Source organism: Chelonoidis abingdonii, chromosome 1 (genome assembly GCF_003597395.2).
Source record: "Chelonoidis abingdonii isolate Lonesome George chromosome 1, CheloAbing_2.0, whole genome shotgun sequence".
Classification (NCBI taxonomy): domain Eukaryota; kingdom Metazoa; phylum Chordata; order Testudines; family Testudinidae; genus Chelonoidis; species Chelonoidis abingdonii.
Window position 1 is genome coordinate 3,011,946 of NC_133769.1, and position 22,303 is coordinate 3,034,248.

Genomic DNA, 22,303 nt, shown 5'->3' on the forward strand with positions numbered 1-22,303 from the left:
AATTTTCCCTGTTTTTGCATTTTCTTAATAAAGTTTATTTTGCACCCCACCAGTGCAGTAGTTGTCCCCCAAGATCCCCTACCTGCTGGCAGGGTCATTTTAAACCAGTGTAACTCCACTAACTTTATCTTTAATCTATACCAGTATAACCAAGAGCAAAATCAGGCCTATTCTCTCTCCTCTCTTATGTCCAAGCAGCATTTATTTCTATCAGTTTAAGGACCCCTCTCACCTTCTCCCCTTTGACACCTGCTTGGCCTTTTTTACCCTGGAAAATGAAAGATGCTTTTGTTAAGATAAAGATCCATTTGCAATGAAATATCAACCAACGAACATGCAAACCCTGCACTCTGCACGAGAAAGAGCTTTGGATATTCCTTCGAGGAGTTTGCAAAGCAAGAGGACAAATATCTTTGTTTTAATATCAATAGACTTTGCATTCATATATTTCCCTTCAGGTGAGGATTTCAAAGAGCCAGACAAATAATTAATTCTCACAATATTGTGTGTATTATGGTAACATCAGCTGAGATTGGGGTCCCATTTTACTGGGGTAGTTTGGGCTCTAAATTCACTGAATATTTTTTTTTAAACTTTGATTTTGGTTCACCCAAACCCTACCTTTGGGCCAGTCAGTCCTTCTCCTCCAGGCAGTCCTGGCTCACCCTAAACAACAACAAAAAAAAGGTGATTTCCCTGACTGTCCCATGTAGTCAGTCCCAGAAAGAGCTCATTAAAAACGCCAGTAGTTATAGGCCTAAGACCCGTTACAGAAAACACCTAGTCACGCCTTTTTCTTTTCTTAAAGAGGTGCAATTGCACATGCAAAAATGCACATGCAAAAATGCACATACAAGTGCATGCCCACATTTGTGTACACAGTACCATGACTGCACATGCAAAGGGCAAATTAGATGGTTGTTTGCATGTGCAAATACCCAATTCCCATGGATTGTTATAAACATGCACATGCGTATTTCCCTATGCAAGCAGTATTGTGCGTTGGAGGGGCAGTTCTTTAGAAAGCAAGTTCTCCATTAACTAGACAAGACAGTCTGAAGTGAGTCATATGTCCGTCTCCCAGAGCTGCTGCTCTGCAGAATCCTCTCCAAGCAATAAGCCACTTCATGCTGGAGAGGCATGGAAGAGAAACAGTGATAAGAAGATTGAATTAGCCAGACCCGACCATTGGCCAGTTAGGTTCGGTGTCCTGCCTACAGCAGTGGCTGACGTCCCATGCTTCAGGGAGAGGGCAACTACTCTCTCAATCATGCATTTAGCTACTCGTTCAGTGCTACATGTAGGTGCCAGGAGATCTTCCCAGCCCATGGAGGTGAGCTCTTCATGCTCATAGATTTGATTATCTTTCACATACCTAAGCCACTCTCAGGGCTTTTTTTTATTACATCAAGAACTCAAAGTATTTGACTCCCTGATTCTTGTCCAGCAGTGAATGTCACAGGCTGATGCATCATTTTCCTCACGCTCAGGTGGCAAAATCCTCCCCACTCACTCCGAGTCACTTCCCCAACGACCATTGCCATCCATTTGTGAGGGGCCTCTCTCACGTACACTTTGTACACAGTAGGGCTGCTTACCAGCAGGTCAGGGTTCTAGACCAGAGATGGGCTGGCTACAGACAGGGGCAGCTCTATGGTTTTTGCTGCCTCTAGCACGGCAGGCAGGCAGGCGGCTTTTGGCGGCGCGCCTACAGGCGGACCACTGGTCACGCGGATTAGGCGGCATTTCTGCAGGAGGTCCGCCGGTCCCGTGCCTTCGGCGTCCCCACCGCAGGACCGGCGGACCTCCCACAGGCATGCCACCGAAAGCCACCTCCCTGCCGCCCTCACAGGTACCGGCAGGCCGCCCCCGGTGGCTTGCCGCCCCAGGCATGTGTTTGCTGCGCTGGTGCCTGGAGCCGCTCCTGGCTACAGAGCTCCCTTCTCAGAGCAAGACACACCAGATGTGTTCACTAGAAGATCCTTTAATGCATTGCCGGCAATGGCGGAGGTTAGCTTTAAAAAGGTCTGTTGCCTTGTGTCAGAACAGTATAACAGTTTAATATGCCTTTAAGACACCTTTCACCTTGCCAGCCTCCACCAAGAACTAGGGCTGCCAAATTTCTAATGGCACAAAACCGAACACCCCTGCCCCACCTCCTCCCCCAAGCTCCCACCCCTTCTGAGGCGCAGCCCCCACTTGCTCCATCCCCCTCCCTCTATCACTTGCTCTCCTCCACCCTCACTCACTTTCACCAAGATGGGGCAGGGGGTTGGAGTGTGAGTTCTCTGGCTGGGGGTGTGAACTCAGGTGAGACCAGGGTTGAAGGGTTTGGGGTACAAGAGGGGGCTCCTGGCTGGGGCTGAGGGGGTTCAGAGTGTGAGAAGGAGGGAGGGCTCCGGCTGGGGGAGTTGGCTCTGGGATGGGGCCAGAAATGAGAGGTTCAGGGTGCAAGAAGGGGCTCTGGGCTGAGGTACGGTGGGGTGCAGGCTCCCTCTGGGGGTGTGGGTTCTGGGGTAAGGCCAGAGATGAGGGATTTGGAATGCAGGAGGGGGCTCAGGGCTGGGGCAGGAGGTTGGAGTGTGAGATGGGGTTTAGGGTACGCAGTCCCGCCAGCGCTTACTGCGGCTCCCCGGAAGTGGCTGCCGGGTTCCTGCAGCCTCATGGCTCCTGGATGGCCAGGGATGGGAGGCTCCGTGCCCTGCCCTTGCACCCACAGATGCCACCCCCACAGTTCCCATTGGTCGCGGTTCTCGGCCAATGGGAGCTGCGGAGTCAGCACTCAGGGTGAGGGTAGCACATGGAGCCTCCCTGGCCGCCCATGCGCCTAGGGGCCGCAAGGACCTGGCAGTTGCTTCCAGAAGCTGCACAGAGCTATAGCAGGCAGGGATCCTGCCTTAGCCCTCCTGCACTGCTGACAGGACTTTTAACGGATCAGTTGGTGGTGTCAACCAGAGCCATCAGGGTCCCTTTTCAACTGGGCATTCCAGTCAAAAATTGGATGCCTGGCAACCCTACCAGGAACCTAGGAAATCCCAGGCTGGATCAGAGCAGAGACCACCAGATATTTCAGAGGATGGCATTCAAACTGGACGTTAGGAAGATGTGGGGTAATCTGTCCCCCACTTTCAGACTCATGCTAATCCCTAATAGTTAGAGGTTAAGACTTGAAGTATGAGTTTTAATCTGTCTTCAAAAGATGGATGGATGTTAGCATTAACTACTGCAACCCTGGATATTCTGGCTAGCCACATAAATGGGAATATAAGATAGAGGACTCGAAGGGATCTCTGTGTCACTGTGTCCAGTCCCCTGTTATCACAGGTAGCCACATCATATAGTCCCATTCATAAATGTATCAAGCTCCATCTTAAAACTACTTAGGTCGTTTGCCCCCCACTACTCGTATTGGGAGGCTGTTCCAGAGCTTTACTCTTCTGATGGATAGAAGCCTCCTTCTAATTTCCAGCCTAAAATGTATTCATGGCCAGTTTCTACCCACCCAGTTTTCTTTTTTTTTTGAGTCTTGCTGGATTCTTGGCCTCAGTGTCACCCTGTGGTAGGGTGTTCCACTGTCTAATTATGCTTTGTGTGAAGAAGGATTTCCTTTCACTGGTTTTGAATTTGGGTAATGTTATTGTATGCTATGCCACAAGTGATGTCTGTCCACCTTCCCCGTCAGAAGGCCACCACCCATTTCCAAACCACCCTAGCATAGGTCCAACTTGGATGAGTGTTTTTGATACCCGCCTTTTGTCCTTGTACTCCGGGTGGTCCCATTTCCCCCTGAAAAACAGAGAGAGAGAGGAGAGCGCTCAGCCTCTGGGACTCATTGCTGGCTCCTGTCCTCTTCATCATCACCACCATCATTCTTCAGTGTTTTTCTCCTTTTTCAACCCCAGCAGCAGTGCATGAGTTTCAACCACACCTCTCCATTGTGATCCATTTATTTACAAAGGGCTGATTTCAGCAATGCCTGTCCCTCACCTATTAGATTGTCACCTCCAACAGTTTGCTAAATCCAGTTCCATCAAACAGTGAAGACACAGGCGTCTTGCAAGGACAGAGCAATTCCTACCAGTGTTTAGGGGCAAAGGGCAGGGTTCCGGAAGCCCAAGCAGGATTTTTGTGCCACAAGTCCAGCTGCACAGGAACTCCAGGCACTGCTTGGCACAGCAGGGATTTGGGAGTAGAACTGGTGGATCTGTCACCAACCATTTCCCTTAGCAGAGGGGGAGGCCAGGTGCTGCACAGGCTGCAGCAAACACTGTGGAATAGCTCCACTTCTGTTCCATGGCCTAGGTGCCTTCCCTCTCTACAGCCCCACTGGAACACCCCAGAGTACAGGCCGTGAGGCTTAAGCTGCTCATTAGGACCAGTGTTTGGGCATTAATGCCAGGCAGATCAGATGCTAATTAGCTCATACTGACTCCTCCCCAAGCTGGAACCCTGCAGCAACATGGTGCTCACAGCCAGGTGAAATTCTCTCCTACCTCTGAGAAAATAATGTCCAGTCCGAATCCAACAAATGAGGCTGCATCTATACTGGGCTTTGCTGCCAAACACCTTGCTATTCCTGGTTTAGTTCTACTGCAGTAGTCACACTGGGCACCAAGGTTCCCAGTACTGATGGTGTTTAAGTCACTGAGTCCTCCCACCCTAATGAGAGACGGTCTGAAAACCAGGATAAAAATACTGGTGGCCACTGACACCTTGTCTGTACTAGCCTTCCCATTAGAGCTGGTGGAAAAAAGCAGGAGATTCCATAGAAAATTTTGACAAAAATGGGAGGAAAATACATATTTCAATTTTTGGCAGAAATTTGAATACAGGGCTACATCTCCCATGATGCACCATGATCTCCCCTTTTGAGACAGGAGGCAGTACATCATGGGAGCTCCTGGCCATGGTGCTTCCCGGGAGATGTAGTCACTCTGGGGAGATCAACCCATAGAGGAGCGTGGGGACATGTGGCAGCATGTCCAATTTGAAATATTTTGGTTTCAGCCAAAATATTTAGGTTTTCTGACAGAAAACTATAGAAATCTTCATGTGAAAGCAGATAAATATTGCTCAGAGAGGTCTAGCATGAGTATACCTAGGCAATTTGGGAATCACCCCCCTAGCTTCAAGTATGGACATAACCTGTGATCATCTAGTCGGACCTTCTGCATAACCGAGGCTACAGAACTACAAGGACAGATGTAGTTAACAAAGATTGAACCAAAAAACTAAATCTGGAGTGTGAAGGAAAAGGGGAAGGACAGAGGTTGCCTGCTGCACATGTACAAACCTGGTTGCAAAGATTAAACATACCTTTCCTCCTTCTGCTCCCTTAAAGCCAGGTGTGCCTGGAATGCTGATCCCTGCCTTCCCCTGAAAAACAAGCACAGCCTAAGTGAAGGTAACACTCCCAAGGGAGAAGGGGAGAAAGGAACAAAAAACAAGAAAAGAAAAAAGAAAAGAAAAGGCGAGACTGTAACTGAAATCAGTCCTATCTACAGCAGCGTCTCTGAACTCCCACTGGGGGCCAGCAATTTAGTGCAGGACCATTTTGTCTGGAGAAGCATCTAGTGATGTAGCCTCAGCATTACAGGGTTGTATTTATAAGTTTGGTCTAAGTTGCCTGGAAAAAGAGACAAGTTAAAAAAAAAAGGACTGTAGAGGTTTCAGGTGAGATGTGAAAGAGGATGGGGATAAAGGAGGCAGGGACACCAAAGGAGGCCATTCCGTGGGAGAGGAGAAGGCCCTGACATCTGCAATAGCCAAACCATGCAGATGCACAGAGAGGAGACAAGTCAGAGGAACAGGGAAGGCTGACTTGACAGACAAAGAAGTGGGCTGTAGCCCACGAAAGCTTATGCTCAAATAAATTCGTTAGTCTCTAAGGTGCCACAAGTACTCCTGTTCTTTAGACAGACAATGTCTATTCTGTTCCATGATCTTGGCTGCAGTAAGTTCATGAAGCAGAGGGAGCCATGGTGACGCTTCTCCATCCTCACACTTGGTACATCCTGCTATTACAGCAACTCGGCTATTTCTGTCCCCTCTGGGCAGATGAAAAGTAAAGACATATTACACGAGTAATGACCTTTTCTCCCCTTGGTCCAGGAATTCCAGGAGCACCATCCAGCCCGAGGGGGCCAGGCAAACCGGCTTTCCCCTGCGAGAGAGGAAGAGAATGTGGTTCAACGCAGTGCTTGTCATGCCCAAGGCATTTAGGGCTAGCTCCAAGCCACATGATAAAAATGAGGCCCCACAGAGTGCTGGGAATTAGCTCATACAGCATCTTAGCCAGTGAATGCTCGTGCCCTCCAAAGAGGGGAATGTGATGCTAGCCAGAGGCACCTCACTCTTTGGCTTTCTCCAAAGAGTGAGGTGCCTCTGGCTAGCATCACACTACCTCCAGCTTTTGGGCCTCCAGCTTTTGGGCCTCTCTCCTGGCCAGCTCTAACTGCTGCTTCTCGTATTCCACAAGCACAGCTCTAACTCCCTCATAGTTGTGACTGCATCTTCCAGGCCACAGTCAGCATAGAGGTTTTCTAGCTCGGGAATTTTAGCGTATGTCTCCAGCTTACTCATCCTGCCTTTCCCTTTGTTCTAGTTCCCTTACTGAAAATAAACAAACAGAAAATAACAAACCGTAACCTTTTTTCTTCACCCGTTCCCATCCTTCTCACCTTGGACTCTTAGTATCTATGTTACCTGGTGAATAAATTCCAGGAGCGTGACCCATGACTAACCAGCAAACAGGGTGTGGATCCTGCCGATTATGCCTCAATGACATTTCCCAGGATGCATTGCTCTCCACCCCACCCTAAGCAATGGCCTGTGTCTGACAGGCTCCGTCTGGCCCAAAGTGACTATTGGCGAAAGTTCAGCACCAGGCTGTACTCACGGTCTCTCCCGCATCTCCTTTGTCACCCTTGGTGCCGCTTTTCCCTCGAGGCCCCTGTATAATGCATGAGAGACTCTCACCACCTAGAACACCACTGCAGGTTTCCAGGAGCCGCCCTCAGTATCAATCATATGTTCAGTGATTGATGCTCATGCATTAAAGAATCTTTTGGATACAATGACACCCCAGAGACTGCGGCAGCCTGCGCCAGGACACAAGCGGCAGAAAAGACCAGCGGTACAGGGGAGAATCATACTTGACTTACTGTGTTACTATGGCCAGTGATGGTCGTAGGCCTACCAATGCTACTTGGGCAGCTCCCTCCCTGCATCTCTCTCACACACACAGGCACACTCTTGACCAGTAGCCAAAACAACACTACTAGCACCACCAGACAGATCAGGGATCGGAGGGAGGAGTGTGGAGAGAGGGGAGGGGACCAAAAAAAGGAAATGTCTCTTCTTGGCTAGGTCCCAGGCTGAGCATCACAGGGGCACATATTCAATCCATTAGGCAGTTTAAAAATAAAATGCAGGGCCATCAGTCAGTTGCTGAGACTGACAGACAGACATGTTGCATGCAGTCTAGTTGAAGCCATGTTGGTTCCGGGATTTTAGAGAGACAAAGTGGATGAGGTAATGTCTTTTATTGGACCACCCTCTATTGGTGAGAGAGAGGAGCTTTCGAGCCACACAGAGCTCTTCCTCAGATCTGACAGACAGACACACACACATACACACAGGGGATGAAACTAGGAGAAAATCTTAGCCACTTACTCTACGACCTGTGTCTCCTGGCTCGCCCTGAAACAGAGGACAGAGAATGATACAGCCTCAGAACAAGACAGGAGCGATCTTGTTTCCTTCTCAGGGGCCCCCTCCCCTTACGCTGGAGCCTCCTCTCGAAGATCTAAGCAATCCAGGCTGCAGTCTGCCCCACTGGGATCGTTCTGCCCCACGTATGTGAGGGGAGCCGCTTCCCATGTTTGCACCCAAGCAAGATGCTGCAGGATTTACCACTTGGCCTGTGCTCTCCTGCCATTTCAAAGCAGGTGCCAGGATTTTGTTGTTGTTGTTGTTGTTTGTTTCCTTCTGCACATTCAGTGCCAGGGCTGACAGTCCCAGAGGTCGAAGTCCTCTACCCAGTGATGAGCTCCCAAAATCCTAAGAACCGGTTCTTTATAGGGTCCTCACCAAAGACCTGGTAGGGAACTGTGTGGTGAATACAAACCCCATGTACCTGTCTCCACCCCCCCAACTCGACCCCAACCCACGTCCTGCCCCCAACTTTCCTTCTCAGAACTTGCAACCCATCAACCCCGCACCCCTCTTCTTGTCCCCTGACCACCCCTCCCAAGACCCCCCCACTCTAACTGCCCCTCAGGACCCCACTCAAGTCACCCCACTCCCTGTCCCCTGACTGCCCCGACCCCATCCACCACCACCCTGAAAGATCCCTGGAACTCCCACACCTCCCCAACCCCCTTGTACCCTATCACCTGACCATCCCCCCCCGCAGAACTTCTGCCCCCTCCAACTGCTCCCTGCCCCTTAGCCAACCCCTCCTCCCAGCCCCAGACTGGATGCTAAAAGTGGAAGGAGTTGCAGAGCTGCACTAGCGTCGGTGGCGTGGCACACTGGGGCTTTGCAGGGAGGGGAGAGGAGAGCCCAGGGGAGCCTCCCAGCTGGGAGCTCAAGTGGGCCTGACAGGACGGTCCTGTGGGCCAGATGTGGCCCGCAAACCGGAGTTTGCCCACCTGCCAGTCCCTTTAATAACCGGTTCTACACCAGCTTCTAAATTTAACAACCAGTTCTTGTGAACTGGTGCGAAATGGCTCCAGCTCACCGCTGCCTCTACCCCCAGGACAAGAATAGCTGCAATACGAGCATCAGCTACACTGCACATCCCAGAGGTCTCCACCCCGGAAAGCCAACTTGGAGACCACCTCTTGGGCTGAGAGGGGAGTTCAAGCCCCACGCCGCCATTGTCTTCTGCTTAAACTGTCTAGGAGGTGGCTGGGTAGGGACAACTGGGCTGCGCACACTGCAAGCTGGGCTTAAATATTTCACCTCAGCCATGGAACCGCCCCCAGATGGTAACAAGTTTCACTCACTTCTATCCCAGGCTGCATTCAAACTGCCCCCCAGGTCCTCTGAAACTGCAGTTGGACCCCATTGTCTTGTGATGAGAGGTCAGGGTACAGAGAGGGGCCTGATCCTGCACTCAGATGTCACCAGTAAAGCCCCATTGGTGTCAATGGCGCAGGGTTAATTTGCAGATGTCTAGGAGGCCTGATCCCTCGCTGTGTGACAGGCCGGGGGGATGTGGATTCCCCCTGCCTTGACAAGGGTAACCCCCCTAGTCACACCACATTGAGCACACACCCCCAGATGTCTATGGTGGAGCAATGCAGACAAATGGCTAGTTCACAGTCACACACACCTTCACAGACATCCCAGGTGGTCCCTGTGGCCCTGGCGGTCCTGCTGCTCCAGGAACTCCCGGCTGCCCTTTCTGCCCCTGAAATGATTCAAGCCAAACATTTGAGAGACACAAGCTCTACCCCAGTGACCTTTACTCCCACTCCTACCGAAGCTGAGCAGCATATGGGCCAAGGGTAAGTGCCCCATGTCATTCAGTGGAGACTTCTATGGCCAATCACTGAGCTGCACAGAGAGACACTGAAGGAAAGAAATCCATAACCCTGCTCTCAAGAGGACAGAGGATGGCTGCAGTGTAAAGGGAGGATGAGTGTACAGCAGAAAACATTGAGCGGGCATAAGATTATTTAGAACATAGATATTGAGATCCATGCCCCCAGCACTGTGATGCTGCCACCCCTGGGGTGAAAGGCAGCAGCACGTTAATAGCATATAACAACACTGCCAGCAGCTCAGGCCAGGACACGAAGGAGAATTTCGTATCTCATTGAAATGACAAGGGGGAGACTTCAAGAAGCCAGAGAGCAGTTATCCAAACTCTACTTCACAGGATGTGGGGGTTAACAACCCTAATCTTACACAAAGCCCCATGAGAGCCTTAGAGACCACATCCAGCAGCACAGTGCCTTCTAGTGCTGACTCAAAGGAAAGTCACCAGCACCTATACAAGAGACTCCCAGGAAAAGGAAAGCACTGATCTAGCCAGCTCGTATGTTGCATCCCTTTCTCCCTCGGTGCACCTGTTTTGCCTGTTTTGATCCTAAGCTACCTGGTGTAGGGTCCATCTTGTACTATATATGCATGTATGGTGACTAGCACAATCCTAACAAAGACCCTTTGGCCGCTATTAGACTACAGATAATACTAAAGGCCTGGCAGCCTTGCTTGTGAGATCTATGGTGATCATACACCATTTGGAGACATCGCCAGCAGAAGAGAGGTGGGTTATACCAGATGTCATATGTTTACTCACAGGAGAGCCTGGTTGTCCGTTTCGGCCAGGGATCACTTCCACCCCTCCCAGCACGTAGCCCGGTTCCCCCTGCACAACAGGAAGCAGCACACTCAGCAACTGACTAGGGCATCAGGAAGCTTTTCCGCTCAGATTTCCAACCGGGGAAACCTTGAGAATTTGCTCTGTACACAATACACACAGCAACCCGTAGGACCAGATTCCCAGCTGAGGTAGGTCCCCATGGTTCCATTGACTTCAGTGGAACTTCACCCATTTGTGCCAGCTGAAGAGCTAGTCCCGACTTCCTCGCTTTTCAGTCAGTTACTCTATTGCTCCAGAGGCTGTTAGACAGGCAGACAGGACTATAAACAATCATCCCCAAAGGACAAAGCTGATGCAAACAGCTTCATTGACAGACTGGATACAGTCTTTATTGGATACAGACTGGCTAACCTAGGGAGGAGGGCTTTAAACTAGGTTTAATGGGGGCAGGAGACATAATCATACAGGTAAGTCAAAAGCATGGAGATCTGGGAGAAGGGTTATAGTCTGGCTAGAGCATGGGCCATTATAGCAGGGATAAGGGAGAGACAAGAAAGAACATAGGGGGAAATCAAATCCATAAGTGAGATGTCTGTATAGAATGCGAGAAGATGGGGAATAAGCAGGAAGAACCAGCAATGCTAGTTTGTAAACACAACTATGACATAGTTGGCTTCACAGAGACCTGGTGGGATAATACACACAACTGAAATATTGGTGTAGAAGGGTACAGCTTGCTCAGGAAGGACAGGTAGGGAAAAAAGGGAGAAGGTGTTGCCTTATACATCAAAAATGTACACACTTGGTCTGAGGTGGAGATGGAAATAGGAGACAGACTTGTTGAAAGTCTCTGGGTAACGATAAGAGGTTAAAAAAACCCAAGAATGATGTCATGGTAGGGGGCTGGGATGATCTGGAGAAAGGGGTAAACCATGAGGTGGCAAAGTTTGCAGATGATACTAAACTGCTCAAGATAGTTAAGACCAAAGCAGACTGTGAAGAACTTCAAAAAGATCTCACAAAACTAAGTGATTGGACAACAAAAAATTTAATGTGGATAAATGTAAAGTAATGCACTTGGAAAAAAAACCCCAACTATACATAACAATATGATGGGGACTAATTTAGCTACAACTAATCAGGAAAGAGATCTTGGAGTCATCATGGATAGCTCTCTGAAGATGTCTACGCAGTGTGCAGTGGCAGTCAAAAAAGCAAACAGGATGTTAGGAATCATTAAAAAAGGGATAGAGAATAAGACGGAGAATATCTTATTGCTGTTATATAAATCAATGGTACGCCCACATCTTGAATACTGCATACAGACGTGGTCTCCTCATCTCATAAAAGATATACTGGCATTAAAAAAGGTTCAGAGAAGGGCAACTAAAATATTTCGGGGGTTAGAATGAGTCCCATATGAGGAGCGATTAAAGAGGCTAGGACTTTTCAGCTTGGAAAAGAGGAGACTAAAGGGGGATATGATAGAGGTATATAAAATCATGAGGGGTGTGGAGAAAGTGAGTAAGGAAAAGTTATATTATGAGAACAAGTAAATAAGAACTAGGGGCCACCAAATGAAATTAATAGGCAGCAGTTTAAAACAAATAAAAGGAAGTTCTTCTTCACACAGCGCACAGTCAACCTGTGGAACTCCTTGCCTGAGGAGGTTGTAAATGCTAGGACTATCACAGGGTTAAAAAGAGAACTAGATAAATTCATGGAGGTTAAGTCCATTAATGGCTATTATCCAGGATGGGTAAGAAATGGTGTCCCTAGCCTCTGTTTGTCAGAGGGTGGAAATGGATGGCAGGAGAGAGATCACTTGATCATTACCTGTTAGGTTCACTCCCTCTGGGGCACCTGGCATTGGCCACTGCCGGTAGACAGGATACTGGGCTGGGTGGATCTTTGGTCTGACCCTGTATGGCCATTCTTATGTTCAGGAAGAAGAGGTGGATGAGGCTTTTTTTTAAAACTGCTAACTAAATCATCCAAAGCACAGGACTTGGAGGCGATGGGGGACTTCAACTACACAGACATCTGTTGGGAAAATAATATACCAGGGCATAGATTAGCCAACAAGATCTTGGAATGTATTGGGCATATTTTTTTATTTGAGAAGGTGGAGAAAGCTACTAGGAGAGAGGCTGTTCTAGATTTGATTTTGACGAATACAGAGGAACTGGTTGAGAATTTGAAAGTGGAAGGCAGCTTCAGTCAGGGACAGCTGTACTGTTTTCGCAGCCCCAAGCAGCGTGCCAAATTGCTGCCGCGGACAGTGGGGGCAGTCCGTGTGCCATTAGGTGGCACGCTTGTTTCCGCGGTGGCAGCAATTCAGCGGCAGCTTCTATCTTCAGCTGGAAGACAGAAGCTGCACCACCGCGGACAGCTGAACATAGAAGCTGCCGCCGAATTGCCACCGCCACGGGAACGCACGAGCTGCCCTAATGGCACACAGACTGCCCCTGCCATCCGCGGCGGCAATTCGGCGTGCTGCTTGGGGGCAAAAACACAGGGACTGCCACCCCTTGCAGATTGCCGCCCCAAGCACCTGCTTGGAATGCTGGTGCCTGGAGCTGGCCCTGCTTCGGTGAATGTGATCATGAAATGGTAGAGTTCATGATTCTAAGGAATGGTAGGAGGAAAACAGCAGAATAAAGATAATGGATTTCAAGAAGGCAGACTTTAGCAAACTGAGGGAATTGGTAGGTAAAGTCCTATGGGAAGCAAGTCTAAGGGGAAAAACAATTGAAGACAGTTGGCAGTTTTTCAGAGACATTATTAAGGGCACAAAAGCAAACTATCCCACTGCATAGGAAAGAGACCACCTTGGCTTAACCTGGAGATCTTCAATTATCTGAAACGCAAAAAAGAATCCTACAAAAAGTGGAAACTAGGTCAAATTACAAAGAATGAATATAAACAAACAACACATGCCTGTAGGGATAAAGTTAGAAAGGCCAAGGCACAAACTGAGATTAAACTGGCTAGAGGCACAAAGGATAACAAGTATCAGAGGGGTAGCCATGTTAGTCTGGATCTGTAAAAGCAGCAACGAATCCTGTGGCACCTTATAGACTAACAGACGTTTTGGAGCATGAGCTTTCGTGGGTGAATACCCACTTCGTCGGATGCATGTATTCACGCATGAAAAGTTCTATGCTCCCAAAATCGTCTGTTAGTCTATTAAGGTTCCACAGGATCTCTGTTGCTGCTTTTAAAAGGATAAACAGAAAACTTCTACATATACATTAGAAGCAAGAAAGACCAGGACAGGTAGGACCACCTACTCGATGAGGGGAGGGAAAGAATAACAGAGTAATTGAAAATGCCGAGAAGTGCTAAGATGAACTCTTACTTCAGTTTCACCAAAAAGTTTTAGTAGCAATTGGACATTCTAACAAGTGAATTGGCAGTGAAGGGAGGTAGGATCAGAGGCTAAAATTAGGGGAAAGAGCAAATTGAAAAAACTTAGAACAATGAGACAGTTTTTCAAGTCAACCAGGCCTGATTAAAACACCACTTGAATACTCAGGAGATGACTGAGAGATGTCTGACGCATTATGATTATCTTGAAAATCATGGGAAGATGCGGGTGAGATTTCCAGAGGGACTGGAAAGGGCAATTTAGTGCCAATCTATAAAAAGGAATAAGACAACCCTGAGGAATACAGCCAGTCAGCTTAAACTTCAGTACCTGGACAAGGTAATGGAGCAAATTATTAGCACACCAATTTGCAGAACCTAGAAGATATAAGGTGATCAAGCACACAGTCAGCACGGATTTATCACGAACGATCGTGCAAGCCAGCCCTAATAGCGTACCTGTTCACAATAACAAGCCTCTTGCGGCATGGGATGCAGTCAGATGTGGTATATCTTGACTTTAGTAAGGCTTTTGATACAGGTTCTCACCATGACTTCTCTAAAACACTGGGAAATACAACCTAGATGAAGCAACTATGAGGTGGGATGCAAACTGGTTGCAAACTGTTCCTGGAAGTATTCATCAGTGGTTCACAGTCAAGCTGGAAGGATAACAAGTGGGGGTCCTGCAGGATCAGTTCTGGGTCGGGCTCTTTTTCCATATTCTTCATCAATGATTTTGATGGCATCAGAGATTACATAGAAGTTGTGAATCACACCAAGCTGTGCAGCGATGGGGAGCAAGTACTAGGGGATAGGATTTCAAATTCAAAACAAAATCTGGACAAAACCTGAAGAAAGGTCTGAAGTTAAAAAGATGAAATTCAAATAAAGAATAAACTCCAAGTTGCAAATACAAAATTGGAAATGCTTGCCTAGGAAGGAGTTCCTGCCAGAAGGGATCTGGAGGTGCATGTCAGTTGCAGCTGATTTCTCCTAGATAGATATGAGTCAGTAACAGTGTACATTTGTTGCAAAAAAAGCAAACACCATTCGGGCTGTATGAGCAGAGTGTCTGTTGATGCAAGACAACAAGCAGAAGTCTGCTTCTACACTGCACTGATTAGGCCTCAGCTGGAGTATTGTGTCCAGTTCTGGGCACCACATTTCAGGAAAGATGTGGACAAATTGGAGAAAGTCCAGAGAAGAGCAACAAAAATTATTAAAGGTCTAGAAAACATCACCTCTGAGGGAAGATTGAAAAAAGGGGGCGGGGAAGGGTTTGTTTAATCTAGAGAAAAGAAAAGTGAGGTGGGGGGACATGATAACAGTTTTCAAGTACATAAAAGGTTGTTGCAAGGAGGAGGGAGAAAAATTGTTCTCCATAACCTCTGAGGATAGGACAAGAAGCAATGGCCTTAAATTGCATCAAGGGCAGTTTAGATAGGACATTAGGAAAAGCTTCCTAACTGTCAGGATGGTTAAGCACTGGAATAAATTGCTTAGGGAGGTGGTGGAATCTCCATCATTGGAGATTTAAGAGCAGGTTAGACAAACACCTGTGAGGGATGGACTAGATCAAGGGTCGGCAAACTTTGGCACCTGGCTTGTTACGGTAAAGCCACTGGCAGGCCAGGCCGGTTTGTTTATCTGGAGCGTCTGCAGGCACGGAGCCCCGCAGCTCTCACTGGTGGGGGTTCGCTGTTCCCGGACAATGGGAGCTGTGGGAAGCAGTGGCTAGCACATCCCTCAGCCTGCACTGCTTCCCACAGCTCCCAATGGCCAGGAACAGTGAACTATGGCCAGTGGGAGCTGAGGGGCTCCGTGCCTGCAGATGCTCCAGATAAACAAACTGTCCCTGCCTGCCAGCGGCTTTACCCTGATGGGCCAGGTGCTAAAGGTTGCTGAACCCTGGACTGGATAATACTTAGTCCTGCCATAAGTCGGGACTGGACAAGGAGACATTTCAAGGTCCTTTCTAGTCCTACGATTCTACAGTTGACAGGTGATGCTCAAAATTTGCAGATCGACCCATTAAGCAGAGTGCTAGATTCCTTGTGAAATTATTGAGCCGAGTGAGATTAATCAGGGATTTGTATTAATGCATGTGCAGTCCTCTCCCATTAACCCTGGTAGGACTTAACCTTCACTAGAGACTCAGTTTAACAAACCTGCCGGGAGGTCTGCATTGCCCTTCAATGTCTGCATACAATGCACACCGGGAGCTGTGCGTGGATACAAGACAACTGACCTTCCCCAATGTTACACTGCATCTGGTTCCGTTCATTTTATAGATTGTACCTCCTGGACAGCTGTGCTTCCCTTATCATTGACAGCAGCTCACTGCTGACATTATGGCTGCACACCATGGTCACTGGGAATTTCACAGCCTCAGCAGAGATGGTTCTCGGACCTCCTGTTCCCAGTGTACAGGCCTCTAGCCCCTGAGCTGGAGGAGAATCTCCATCAGCTGCCAGCCATATAAGGCCAGTGACATGCACTTCAGAAGTTCTGATTCTATCCAGTAGAGAGCAGTGAGACATACACACCTTAGTAGGAGGGCAGTGCATTACAATGGCTTTTTCTATTGAAACATGTAAAGGGAACTCACTCTGTCTCCTTTTGGCCCCGCTGGCCCTGAATATCCAGGAGGTCCCTGGAATTTAAAATAAATCACACAGAGTTAAATAACAGAGAGAAACTGGCTCACAGAATAATTGCCAACCCACAGTCCCTTAGGTGAGATGATCACTTATAAACCCAAGGCCGTCAGTTCCATTCTGATGGATCCTAAACTATAAACCCATCTCCACTAGATGACTAATTTTTGTTAGCCCACTGAGCGATAACTTAAACAGGTTCCAATGAGTAGGGTTCCTTCCTTTGTGGTACCAACATCAATAGGAATCACGTATCCACTAATTTAGTGTATTACATGTCTCCCTCTAGTGGCTGATGCACATAAGATAAGAGCTTACTACTGCTACCAGCTACTCCTTTTGCTCAGGCAGTCGAAAGCCATTGTAGCTCACATGTTCAGTCCCCATTCATGACCTATGATGAGTGGTGGATCACTGTATACACACTCTACAGGGACAACATGACCCCTCCGAATGGAGTGAGGTGAGTGTTCGTTTGCAATGGTGGTTTCTGTGACTGGGCCCCCTGTGATGACAATCACTGGGAAAATGCCTCTCACAGGAAAACACAAAAGTATCAGAGTGAAATAAATGTCCCTTTATCCCAATCCCATGCGCTAGACTTACACAACAGGGCTTGAACTAGGGATCTGAAGCCCTTAAGCCAAAGGGAGAGCTCCAGTAGTTGGCTGTTATCCTCCCCAGAGTCAGCCACTGGCAGGACACATTATCACAAGCACTTAGCCAATGTGTTATCACAATCACTGAGCTCCAGCGAGTGTGAGCAGACACTACATGTCTGTGCAGGTAAGGCTAAGTCACAGGCATTGTCCTCTGCACTGAGTGGCAGAAAGTCTGTGCAATGCTCCCTAGGGACAGAAAGATGGACACAGCCTCAGGCATGATCCTTCTTAAGCTGATGAGGCACTTGGCTGTATGCATCTCTCACTGGCCTTGTTTTGGCTATAGGGCAGGAGTCATTTGGCCCCGGCAGTACCCAATAAATGCAAAAATCGGGTTCCCTGGGGCTCTCCCTCTGGCTCTGCATGATTGACTTGGCCGTTGCCCATGCAACCCTCCATGCCCGCATGGTGCAGGATCCAGTGAGGGTTATTTGGGTGCTGCTGAGATTCTGAGACCTTGCGGGTCAGAATACTTACGAGATCGCCTTGGGTACCAGGGAGCCCCTGTAAATTGAAGGAGGGAAAAATAGATGTTCAAACACTGGAAAAGAGGTTTTCCTCCCTTTATTAATCCCCGCGTTGACAATGCTCATTCATCCAGATATTTACCATCAGCCCAGGAGAGCCAGGAGGGCCCACTCGCCCAGGTCGACCTGGCAGTCCGGGAATTCCATCTTTCCCAGGCAGCCCCTAAATACATGGAAAGTAACAAGGTCAGAGACAGGGGCATAGCTTGGGTGGTACTGCAAGAACTGCCATGCCAGCCTCCAATAACTCCGGTCAACATTTTTTTGGCCAGTGGTAGTAGAGGATATTCTAACAGCACTGGCTTCCCTTTCCTTAGAAAAACACATCAGTGTTTTATTGGCAGTTGGATGCCCTCTGTGGGAGAAACAGCCATGAGCACATGGGATTTCCCAGCCCAGACAAGTTTTGCAAGCTTGAAAATTGGCTTGACAGCGTTTGCAAAGGCATGAATCCTGCTGGGATTATCCATCCCTAATTCCTCATGGATTCCGCATGTTCTGGGACACAGGAGCCCTGAGCTAGCAACCAAACAGGCCTTGACCTCAACAGCCCAGTCCTGCTTAGCCACACAGGAAGTTGTGGCCCATGGGATATAATGTCTTCTCCCCTATTCATGAGACATCAGTTTCTGGTCTCCTCTTTCTCTTTGCAAGGAGAATCATCTCTCAGAAAAACAAAGTGTCATGCCCATGCATCTCTCTCTCTCCCTCTCCCACACGCACCTTCAGTCCTGTTTGATTTTCAAAGCTAGCAGAGAACAGGGCACATTAAATGCACCATGCACTGGGACAGCCTTTTGTAACTATTAATTACCTAACCACATGCTAATTAATCCAGTGCATCACTCCTGCTTCGAGACTCACCCTCTCTCCCTTCTCTCCCTTTACAACCAAGCTGTATGGATCGTAACTGCCTCCAGTCTGCAAACCGGTGAAGTTCTTGAAAAAGAAAAAATGGAAAAACAATTCAGGATGTTATTACCCTCCAAAGAAACACAGATCAACTCACACAACACAGCCCTGGGAAGGGCAATTTAGCCCACTACTCAGCCATTTACAACAATGCATCTTAAGAGGTGGAGAGAGAGTTATTGGATTCCTTTAGAAATCCAATCCTCTGCAGAAGGGTGAACTTCACTCCCTAGAGGCTACATTCAGAACCCAAGCCTGTTAGCCTCCTTTTTGATGTTACGCTTTGCTTATATTTCTCCCTGTCCCAGAGGGCCTGTCCAAGGCCTCAAGCCATTGGGAAAATGTATTTCCTGGTTCACGTGGAGGATCTTCTCTGATCGTACTCACCAATTCTCTGGGTGGGCCTCTCTCGCCCTGCACGACAAAGAAACAGAACTAGAGTCACACAAGGTGGCACTGCAGAACAGAGTAGAGAGAGCTTAAACTAGGGCTGGGAAGTGGGACCGCTCAGTTACAGGGCCTGGGAAATACTCATGGATTACAGGCCTATGTCAAAATCAGATCCTGTTCTCAGCTGCACAGGTGCAACAAGATGGCGAGCTCTCTAGGTAGGGGCTCTCTGTAATGTGTTTGTACAGCACCTAGCGCAGTGAGACTGCAGCCTCTAGGTTACATCACTGAGAACAGAATTTAGCAGAGATGAAATAAAGAAGAGCCCCCGTCCTCCCAGCCCAGAAGCTTTCTCTGCCCTGTTTTCTCTAGTCTGCTTTTAATTAACCCATGTAAATTGGGTTCTGATTAGAAGTGTACAGAGAGATGACAGCCAGGTTTACACTGCGGATGTGTCAGCTCTGCTCGAGCTAGCACACTAAAACCAGCCATGAGACTAGCGGAGCACAGCTACCCACCTGACGGTGTAGCCAGCGGGCCCAGGAGGGTGTGTAAGCTGAGCTACCACCCTTGCTGTGCCTGCTCTAGGTACAGAGAGAGGCTGAGTTCAACCTAGTGACCCAGAAGGTCACTAACATCTGTAATTTCCATCAGGCACTGACCACGTGAGTACTACCCTGTTAACCCTTTCACTGCTGCTTTGGAGCCTGGCCTGCTTGCACATTCTAGTGAGGGAGGAATCCAGGCCGATGGAGCAGTAAAAGGTATGATCCAGAATCACAGGGAGTGCTCATTTTAGACTGGAAATAAGGCATAAATCTGTAATGGTGAGGTTGTGGTGGCTTCTCCATCGCGGACCATTTTTAACTCAAGTCTGGATGCTTTTCCAACAGATATTCTCCTTCAGGAATTCTTTTATTCTACAGGAGGTCAGACTAGATGATCACAATGGTCCCTTCTGGCCTGGGAATCAAGCCCACCGACACTATCCTTGTAGCATGCTAACTCAAATCCATGTGCACGCACTGGTAAGCAATGCTCCCAGCTGCAGTGTAGACATAGCCGTCGTGACTTGCCTCAGGCCATAAAGGGAGTCTGTGGCATAGCTGGGAATTAAACCTGTGTCTCTGAGACACTAGCCACTGAACTACCCTTCCTCTATATGGAAGAGCATTTTCATAGCTTGGAACTATTTGATCGTATTGTTTCCCCCTATTGTTAATCCAAGAAGCACATTTCTAATCCCATAGGGTTCACCCCTTTGAGCTAACATACAACTTGTCCTATTTACGGCACGGTTTTAAATTCATTGGCCATCTCATTTTTTTAAACATCTTTTAGCCTCATTTAGACAAGGTCAAAGAGTATGCGCTTGTAGCAATGTCCAGCAGAGAATAGGAGCGTTTGGATCCAGGATTTTGGATCTAGAAATACAGTCCCTAATTCGACCTCAGATGGAGGCGAGCTCCCAGCCCAACCCTCGTAATCCAAACACACCTCTCCTGTTCTGAGTTACCCAGATTAACACCCAGATATTTGGTACGTCAGCCTGTTGCAAGGTGACTCAAAGGGTTCAGACCTTGTACACTGAGCCCTGCCCTTCAGTTACTAATTTGACTTGGTGAGATCTCTCATCCAGAGCCCAATGTAGGCAACAGTCTCCTCCTGGCTGTTTCATGGCTCTTGCCGGAGGCCTATCTACAGTGTCTGTCTTGGGTATTTCTCTGGTCCCCTCCAGCGTAGCACGTAAATGCCAAGGCTTGCGTGTTCCCATTGAAGAGTGAAATCGCTCAGCTGGCTAGAATATTTACCTTCTCTCCTTTCAGAGCCTGTAACAGAACAAGAATAGAAGCGGTGATGGCAACAGAGTAAACAGGAAGAAAAATGATTGCAATTCTTCCCCCCGCCTCTTATTGCAGAACTGGCAAGAAATGGCTTCCCATCCCTTCCAGAAGGTTAGCATGGTCAACTGTTACAATTGCTCCTCCTCTCTCCCAGCCTTTATGGTGGGTCAGAGGTTGGCTAGAGGTGCTTCCCAATGCAGGCAAGAACTGACTGATGCTTTATTTTTAACAGTGGGAAAGACAATGGCTCATAGGAAACTATTAAATAAATGCAACAGACCATCTCCTGCTTGGCATTCAAATCCTCCTAAAATCTCACAGCACATTTTTAACAGGGAAGGCCATTAACCATTGGAACAACTTGTCTGAGGACATGGTGGAGTCTCTGTTACTTCTAGTCTTTAAACCAAGACTGGATGTCTTTCTAAATTCAAACAGAAGTTATGGGCTTCATGCAGAAGTTACTGGGTGAGGTCCCCTGGCCTGGGTTATGCAGGAAAGCAGACTAGATGGTCATAATGGTTCTTTTTGGCCTTAAAAAATCTATGAATTCACCTGCAATGCCCATAATAAACAAGTTGATAATAATGATGAGAGGTCACAGGTTGCTTCTCATGCAATGAGATGCTGCATGTTTGTGGAGTGCACAAATGACAGGTCTGAGCATGAGATCTCCAAATGTGAACAACTGGTGACCTAAGCCACGGCTTGTGCCCATGTCTCCAGAGGTAAAGAGCCTTGATTGGCCACTGCTCCTATTTTGTGCTGATGTAATTCTATTCAAGACAGCGCAGTTACTGTGGCATAAAACTGGAGCAAGTTGGTAGGGGATCAACCCCAAACTAATGAGTGCGCTCACTGCACGTGTCTCATTCAATATACTCCCGCAAGCACACCCTACTGAGCTGCTATCACTCTTCTTATCTTTGAGCACATGGGATTGCATGGGCCCTCTGGTCTTTGGATTTCTGGATCAGCAGAAGCTGGATCATGGACTGATGAGTTGTTCTCCTTGCCACCAACCTGCTGCAGTTTGACCATATCCTGTCTAGCAACCTACAGCACGCAGCTTGAGTTAGATTTGTCTTATCAAAGAGGATTATGGGTGTCTAAGGACCCATTTAGTTACAAACTATTGATATCACGTTGCCAGGGGTGAATTGAGCAGACAACTCTCACCAGGAGACAACTGTGCATTGGCAATTCATTCAAGTATTTTTTCACCCTGTAATGGATACGACACTGACTTAACGGATAACCAGGAAAAGGCCAGATTCTGATTTCATCTATGCCTGTTTTACATTGCTGTCTTGGATGGCATGACTGCCAGCTGACAGCAGAGGATGATAAGTGAGATCAGAATGAGGCCCAAAGCCTCGTTTATAATACTTAGTTTTGCCATAAGCGTGGAGGACTGGACTAGACGACCTCTCGAGGTCCCTGCCAGTCCTACGATTCTTAACTTTTTAGGTGTGCTTTGAACCAGAACACACGGTAGGAGCACAATCACAGGCTGCCAGAAATGACCTCTGGGAAGTGAGCTGGGTTCTCTTCAAAGCTTTCTGTAGGAAACAGAGCATAAACACGGAAACAGTGTAGGAGA

The 22,303-nt window shown here is 48.1% G+C and overlaps 1 protein-coding gene across 1 annotated transcript in view; it reads right to left on the bottom strand.

Annotated features, from left to right (window-relative positions):
* The window catches only part of LOC116818314 (uncharacterized), a 265,422-nt gene that overhangs the window by 200,959 nt on the left and 42,160 nt on the right, over positions 1–22,303 (bottom strand). The window contains 16 exon segments of the mRNA XM_075063437.1: positions 233–268; positions 622–666; positions 3,751–3,786; positions 5,317–5,376; positions 6,092–6,163; positions 6,899–6,952; positions 7,675–7,701; positions 9,341–9,418; positions 10,313–10,381; positions 16,317–16,361; positions 17,505–17,531; positions 17,637–17,717; positions 18,419–18,493; positions 18,854–18,880; positions 20,668–20,685; positions 21,616–21,756. Of these exon segments, the coding sequence (XP_074919538.1) occupies positions 233–268; positions 622–666; positions 3,751–3,786; positions 5,317–5,376; positions 6,092–6,163; positions 6,899–6,952; positions 7,675–7,701; positions 9,341–9,418; positions 10,313–10,381; positions 16,317–16,361; positions 17,505–17,531; positions 17,637–17,717; positions 18,419–18,493; positions 18,854–18,880; positions 20,668–20,685; positions 21,616–21,756 (891 nt within the window).